This window comes from Microtus ochrogaster, chromosome 2 (genome assembly GCF_000317375.1).
Source record: "Microtus ochrogaster isolate Prairie Vole_2 chromosome 2, MicOch1.0, whole genome shotgun sequence".
Classification (NCBI taxonomy): Eukaryota; Metazoa; Chordata; class Mammalia; order Rodentia; family Cricetidae; genus Microtus; species Microtus ochrogaster.
In genome coordinates, this window is record NC_022010.1 from 17,826,604 (window position 1) to 17,834,693 (window position 8,090).

Genomic DNA, 8,090 nt, shown 5'->3' on the forward strand with positions numbered 1-8,090 from the left:
TGTGTGTGTGTGTGTGTGTGCGCGCGCTCGTACATGCCATGGCGCATGTATGGAAGTGAAAGGACAGCTTTGGGGAGTCAGTTATCTCCTTCAACCATGTGAGTTTCTGGATCCAGGTCCTCAGGCTTTTGCAGCAAGGGCCTTGATCCGCTGAGCCATGTGCCAGCCCGAGGCTCAGAGGTTCTAAGTGTTTCTTGTCCCTCTCTTTTTCCAGGTGGATCCAGCGTTTACCAGGGAAGTGAAAGACCGGGTGAGGAGGTAGGCATGGCAGGCAGGTGGCGTCTTGCACACTAGGAATGGTGAATGGCAGAGTGGTTCACGAGTCCCACCTTGTCCATGGTAGACTCTGCTCTAAACGGGTTGCCAATACGGCATCCTTTAATGTTCCCTATGATCCCTCAAGGTCATGCTTTGGGCCTCAAGGTACAGGCAGATAAATGGATGCACGTGAAGTGTAAGATGCCCGACCTCCCTAGTCATCTGCGGAAAGGCCAGAGCAATCCATTTTGTCTCACTGCACATCCCAGGCTGGACTGGAATCAGAAGCTTCTTACATGGTGGGGTTCTAGGTATGTGCCTCCATGCCTGAAGACCACTTAATACTGATGACACCGGCAAAATAAATAAATAAATAAAGGCTCAGTTGGTTCAGAGCACTGGCTGCTAGTGTAGAGGACCCAGGTTCAGTTCCCAACATCCATAGTGTGACTCACAATCACCTATAATTCCAGTTCCAGAGGATCTGATGCCACTCTTCTGGCCTCTGTGAGCACTGCAGTAACATGGTTCACATGCATAATGGCATGCAAACACTGATGTTTATAAATCAGCCAGGCGGTGGTGGCACACGCCTTTAATCCCAGCACTTGTAGACAGAAGCAGGTAAGTCTCTGTGAGTTTGAGACCAGCCTGGTCTATAAGAGCTAGTTCCAGGATAGGCACCAAAGCTACAGAGAAACCCTGTCTTAAAAAACCAGATCAACCAATCAATCAATCAATTAATCAAGCAATCAATCAGCCGGGCTGTGGTAGCACCTGTCTTTAATCCCAGCACTCAGGAGGCAAAGGCAGGTGGATCTTTGTGAGTTCAAGGCCAGCCTGCTGTACAGAACAAGTGCCAGGACAGACTCCAAAGCTACAGAAAAACCTTGTCTCGAAAAATAATAATAAAAAAATCTTAACAAAGATTTGGAAGACTTTAAGGAGCTGACTTGTGTTCAGCTGATGTCTATAGACTCTTTGGAGATAACCGATCAATGTATCTTTTTAAATTGCATTTTTTTTCCTGTTAGGAACAAGGGACCCAGTCTCAATTGTTCACATAAAATTTGAGCGGGACAGTGAGCCAGGCTGAAACAACCATACCATCCCTGCTCTGTTCTTTCAGGGCTGCAGGGGTGCGGCTGATCCGGGAGATGTGTCAGGAGGACCTGCACGCGGTGGTGAAGAGCTGCTTCGCGCTGGTCAACAGCTCAGTCTCCGAGGGCATGTCAGCCGCCATCCTGGAGGTAGGTTCAGCTCAGATGCTGAGGATGGGGTACTGGATTAGTCTTCTTTCTCTTCTCTGCTTTAAAAAAAAAAAAAAAAGACGTGCAAGTGAGTGCAGTGGCTGAAGAAGACCAGAAGGGGGCGTCCAGATACTCTGGCGCTGGAATTGCAAGTGGCTGTAATTTGCATCCACTACTCTGAAAGTATGTGACATGGCTTTGTGTCATCTCTGTGTCTGGCCAAGAAGCCCTGTGCCCTGTGATGAGTGTCGGCCTCGGCAGTCTGTCCCCTCAGCAACTACCTTTGAAACCAGTGGAGAGCAGGTGCCAGTTGTTCTTCTGTATGTAAATACACGTTTTCCCCCTTGCTATTTCTTAAGAAGAGGCCATAAGCCTGGAGTCTGCTGAATGGTTTTCTAAGCTGCATACCAGCTTTTCCTGCAGAGGAATTGCTCTCAGCCTCCGCTTAATTCACAGAAAAGGCAGCCGTTAGCAATCCTGATGTCCTGGAAATGTTGATGGTGCTGGCCGGCGTTCCTTTGAGAAGTCAAAATAACCTTTGGGCTGAGGGCTCTCAATGAGGTTGATTTTAGGGGGAGGGATAAGCGTGTCTTTCTCGTCAGAATTACTTCAGATGGCCAGGGTAGTTAATCATAGAGCATGTGCCATCAACTGGTCAGGGAGGTGACCTTTTGACTTCTCTGAATCTGCTTTCCTGTGCTGGCAAGTACACATGCCCCTTGGCTAAAAGCAGGCCTCTCACTGAAAACTCAAAAAACCAAATCTCGGCCGGATGCTCAGCGACTGGATGGTTGGTTATTGCTAAGAACCTGCCAGGCATTTCCCATTTAAGCAGATTGTGGATTTGAGCCCCACATAGAATTACCTAAAAGGAAGGGGATGGGGAGATGGTTCAGTTAGTAAAGTATTTGCTCTCTCTGTCCCTCTCTCCCTCCTTCCTTCCCTCTTCCTCTCTCACACACTCTGACACCAAAACGGCACAAGTGTTTGGAAACACTCTTACGGGTCCTTCAAGATCCTCCAATCACTAAAACTGGCACTATCACTAAGGTCAATCCCCGCGACACACAGGAAAAGCCAGCATGGTTGCTTGTAAGTGTTATCCCAGGGCTGGGGACGGGGGAGAGTGGAGACAGGCAGATCCCCAGGGCTCACTGGACAGTCAACCTAATACAATCTGTGAGCTCCAGGCCAGTGAGAGATGCCGTCTCAAAACAACGAGGGATATAGTTCCTGAGGAAGGCCACTTCACACTTTCCTCTGTCTTCTACACATCCGTATGTACCCCTCCACACACAAAGGATGTGAAAGATAATCTTCATTCCCCGGTGTTCCTGTTTGGAGCACCAACATAGATACAGTCGCACACAGAAGTACAAAGTACCTTCTGGGTCAGGTTTTGCCCCCTGGGTGAAAGGAGGGCTATGCTCAAAAGCTAAGAGCAAGGAGGAGAATGCTTGACCTTAGCGGGTAGCGCCGGCTCTGGTGATTGGAGAACCTTGAAGGACCCTGGAAGAGCGTTTCAAGACGCTTGTGCCATTTTGTGTCAGAATGTGTGAGAGGAGGAGGGAGGGAGGATGGGATGGAGAGAGGGAGGCAGAGAGGGAGAGAGCGTCAGAACTGGAAAGATGTGCGGAGGGTATTTATTTGGGATGTGCATGCTGCAGGAGATGAGGACTTTTGCGAGGGGCTGTATAGTCTTTGGTGTAGAAGAACCATATCACCAGCCGCTGGCCAACACCCACCAGAAACACCCTCTGCTCGGTTCTGTGCGTCTGTGTGACCTATGTCTTCAGATCATGTCATTTCCCTACACTACCAGTGATCCCTCAGAACGGTCATGCATGTCACCAGAATCCAAGCAAGGCAAACCCCTCTTCGAGAACATACAGAGAGGGCTGTGTTTAACCTCAGGTGTGACCCAGAATTGACGGGCAAGCTCCCTCCCACCCCCACCCCCACCCCCAGACACACACAGGTGAGCTGTGTGTCCTCAGAGTCTGGTGTTTCTCGTGACTTCTCAGCCATGAAACATAAAGACTGTTTCTATAAACCCCAGATAGCTCTGATAAGGGTGGGGGGCTGGCTGCAGGGGTTTTAGAGAATCATACAGGGGGTTCTGTCTACCCCATAAGAGGAGGTTGAGTTGGCTTAGGTGAGCCTGTTTCTGAAGGGAGGCTGTGGGGTCTTGTGTTCTGACATTTGTGTGTCTATCCTGAGCGCCAAGCTCACCCCCTCTTCTGTCTTTCCATGCTCACTCTGTGGATTTGCTCTGGATGGGAGGAGGATGCCCATTTCCAAACACGTCTAGCGCAGGGCCTTGCCAGCTGCAGTGCTACTGGGACCAGCTTCTCAGTGTGTTCATATTCTCGGAGCTTGTCTGTGCTTAGAATTTGCCATTTTTTTTAAAAAAAAGATTTATTTTTACTTTCCAATATTTTCATGTGTGTTTATGTGGGGATATGTGTATATGTGTGGGAGTGGCCATGGTGACCGGAAGAGGGGGTTGTATCCCCAGATCTAGAGTCCAGCGTGGGTGCTGGGACCTGAACTCCAATCTTCTGCAAAAGCAGCAAGCACATGTAACCCCTGAACCATCTCTTCAGTCGCATCTACCTTAGTTTTTCTGAGCTAGAATCTTTCATAACCTGGAGTCTAACAATGAGGCTAGACCAGCTAGCTAGTAAGCTCCAGGGATCCCCTGTCTTGCAGGCCCCCAGCTCCACACCCGGGATGGAGATTATAGACATGCACCACCATGCCTGGTTTAACACGACTCCTCGGGGATCGAACTGGGGTCCTAATGCTCGCAGGGCAAACACTTTACCACCTTAGCCATCTTCCAGCCCCTTGTCTGACTCTTCAGTGACAATCCCCATCTTCTGTCCTCCCACCTTCCCAGGCGATGGATTTGGAAGTTCCCGTGCTGGCTAGGAACATCCCTGGGAACTCGGCTGTGGTAGAGCACGGAGTTACGGGACTGCTGTTCACAACCCCTCAGGTAAAGAGAGTCCTTTCCCCACACTGGCCTCATTGGTGTGATTTCTGTCTGTCTATCTGAAGGATGGCCATAAATTTATGTTCCTCATAAGCCTCTCAGCTCCTGCTGTGCATCGGGCTGCCCAGCAAGCTATGTGGTTTCTGTTCTCAGCCTGGAGGGACATGCAGCATTTAGAAATCCAGGTACCTCTGACCTGACTGTTTTAGCTCAGTGGCTGAGTGACTTGCTTGGCATGCATAAGCCAGGCTTGGCAGTGCATACCTGTCACAGAGCATTCAGAAGGAGGATCAGAAGTTCAAGGTCAACCCCTGCTACAGCACTAGTTCAAGACCAGCCTGAGCTATAGGATACCTTGCCTAAAAAAGCAAAACATGGCTAACCTCACATAAACAAGCAAATAGACAAATAAATAAAAAAAAAAACCCAGATGTATTTTAAAGGTGTTCTTTTAAGTGGTTGTCTGGGGCAGGGTGGAGCAGAAGAGAAGGAACTCTGGCTTCCTGGTGCCTTGTGACTCTGTGTGCATCAGGGGTCTGGAGGCACAGCTCCCTACCTCTCTCGTGTTCAGGTCCTCTCAGGTCAGCACAAGCCCCCACGAGCCACAGACACAGCCCCACCCCCACACCCCCACTGCAGAACTTACTTGCAGATGTGTTTCAACTCAGCGTCTTCATGTTGGCTTTAGCGAGGATGTTTAGAACAACAGGCCTTCCCGGTTCTAGGCGGGGAGAGCTGCGATTCTTCACACTCTGAAACGGTGTGCGAGACACGGATGTTGCCCGTACTTTGTTGCCCTCGTCATCTCCACCAGACATTACCCGGTGCGTGGTGGGATAGGATGCTTGAAAAACAAATAATGCAAATTTTAAGAAACTTCAGGCTGGCATTGTATTCATCTCAACCACCGTGGAACTCAGACTTTAGCCACTCGCTGGTCGGCTGTAGGGAGGGCAAATGTAATTTCAAATATGCATTCAAATATGTATGAGAATCAGCATTTCATTTATTAAGAAGAACTGTTCTGTCAGACCACCAGCTCTGGGTGTTAAAATATGTATATGAAATGCATTGGACATAAATAATGCGTACGCATAAATGGTCTTTGAATCCAGGCTAAATATAGTTACTCATTCTGCGTTAGCTGTTATTCCTTAATTGGGAACATAAAGAAACTTGATCTCTCCATGTAGGGCTGGAGATAAAGGGCTGAAGAGTTCAAAGAGATTGGGAAGGCAGGGCCTGTGTAAGGGGGTGGGGTACATGGCCAGGAACCTTGGACAGGGTCTGGGAGCTCAGAGTAGCTCCAGTGGACAGGTGGCAGAAGAAAGGGGCCTTGGTTTGGGGAACAGAAAAATTGAATTTGGCCAGGCACCATGGAAACTTGAGGGAGAAGGAGGGCAAGGGCAACCCATGGACCATGCAGCATAGCTGGATGTGTGGCTGTATTGACCTCTAGAAAGAGGATCATTTTAGATGCTGGGATGCGGTTCAGTTAGTAGGTTGTCAGCCTAGCACACATGAAGCTGTGGATTTAGGTGCCAGCAATGCATGAAACCGGACATGGTGGTATGTGTCTACAAATCCAGCATTTGGGAGGATCAGTTCATCCTTGGTGACAGCTGTATGAAACGGGGCACTCAGTCATTGGTTTTGTATCTGCCTTTCTCTCTCCAACCTTCTTCTCCACCCCTTTAGAGTGCCCAGCCTTCCAGGGTGATTTCTGCCGTCGAGAAATGGAGATGATTGAATGCCCACTTTTGGGATTTGGGCCTCTGTATTATGTGGTTCTCTAGCACCTGAGACAGGACCTGCCCCTAAGCTCTTGTTCCTTGATAAGAATGGGAAAACCAAAACCTGTACTCCCACTAACACACATCCTTATCCCTGTGACAGCTACCTGTGGGAGCATAGAGAGGAATCTGGAAGGAAAGGACTGTATTAGTTTGTTTTCGATTGCCGTGGTAAATGCCACGGCCAAAAGTCAACCTGGGGAGGAAAAGGTTTTATGTGGCTTACACATCCCAGTAACAGTCCGTGATTGATGGAATTCAGAGCAGCAACTCACTCATGCAGGAGCAGAAACAGGAACCACAGAGGAGCACTGCTTACTGGTTTGTCCCCATGGTTTGTTCAGTCTGCTTTCCTCCCTCCCTCCCTCCCTCCCTCCCTCCCTCCCTCCCTTCCTTCCTTTCTTTCTTCTTCTTTTCCGAGACAGGGTTTCTCTGTGTATCCTTGGCTGTCCTGGAACTCACTCTGTAGACCAGGCTGGCTTCGAACTCAGAGATTCCCTTACCTCTGCCTCCCAAGCGCTGGGATTAAAGGTGTGCACCATCACCACCTGGCCTGCCGTCTGCTTTCCTATACAACCCAGTATCACCTTGCCCAGGGGTGGCACCACCCACAGTGGGCTGCACCCTCCCACATCAATCAACAATCAAGAAAATCTGATGGCGAGAATTCCTCGGTTGAGGGTCCCTCTTCCCAGGTGACCCTAGTTTGGATCCAGGTGACAGAAACTGAAGCAGCACAGGATGTTTGCTTTGGGAACCTTACAAGGAGAGCCTACTGGGTCATTTGTATCTATTTATCTCTCTCTGTCTATGTCTGTATCTTCAACTATCTATGTCTATCTAATATCTCTCTATATATCTAATGTGTATGCATATCTATATATGTATGTGTAAATCTATATATGTCTATGCATGCCTATATATCTATATATCTATATCTAATATCTATCTATCTAATATCCATCTATATCTCTATAGCTATCTTTTTCATCTGAAAGGCTGATGACTAAGCATATTTCACGGTTGTAGGCACAGAATAATCTCTGTTTTTGTATACTTCACCTCTGGAAAATTTCAATTAAACGAAGCTCTCCAAACCCGCTCAGCATTGATTTCTCATTACCTCAACAATCTGGTTATTTCTCCATGTAAGAAGAAACGAGTCCAGTGACTTTCCTGGGTGTTTTTATAGCTTAGTTTTATAGCTTCAAAATTAAGATCCATACGACATTTAATAGAAGCAGTGAATTCATATTCTGCCAGGGTTGCGTTCTTCAAAAAGAGGCTCATGCTTATTCCCTAGCAGGTTTTCTATTTGCTCTTCAGACAACTGTAGAGAAATCAACTTTGGGATATTAGTGGGGGCAGTGGCTAATGTTTATAAAGGGCTTGTTATATTCCATCTCCTGTCCTTAGTGGTCAACGTGACTTCTTTTCTTTTCCCTTTCCTTCCTTCCTTCCTTCCTTCCTTCCTTCCTTCCTTCCTTCCTTTCTTTCTTTCTTTCTTTCTTTCTTTTTTTTCTTCCAAGACAGAGGTTTCTCTGTGTGTCCCTGGCTATCCTAGAACTCACTCTGTAGACTAGGCTGGCCTCAAACTCAGAGACCCACCTTCCGCTGCCTCCTGAGTGCTGGGATTAAAGGTATGCACCAGCACTGCCTGGCTAACTTATGTTTTCTTAAAGAATATGTGTGTGTGTGTGTGTGTGTGTGTGTATGTACACACATACACACATATATTCTTTTTAAGACAATGTCCATGTGTGTGTGTGTGTGTATGTACACACATACACA

General features: G+C 47.9%; 1 protein-coding gene across 2 annotated transcripts in view; it reads left to right on the forward strand.

Annotated features, from left to right (window-relative positions):
- Nucleotides 1–8,090, forward strand: part of Glt1d1 (glycosyltransferase 1 domain containing 1) — a 71,718-nt gene that overhangs the window by 53,405 nt on the left and 10,223 nt on the right. For both annotated transcript variants that reach the window (XM_005344522.2, XM_026788089.1), the window contains exons 9-11: nucleotides 215–258; nucleotides 1,388–1,508; nucleotides 4,411–4,509. In XM_005344522.2, the coding sequence (XP_005344579.1) occupies nucleotides 215–258; nucleotides 1,388–1,508; nucleotides 4,411–4,509 (264 nt within the window). The remainder of the gene's footprint in view (nucleotides 1–214; nucleotides 259–1,387; nucleotides 1,509–4,410; nucleotides 4,510–8,090) is intronic.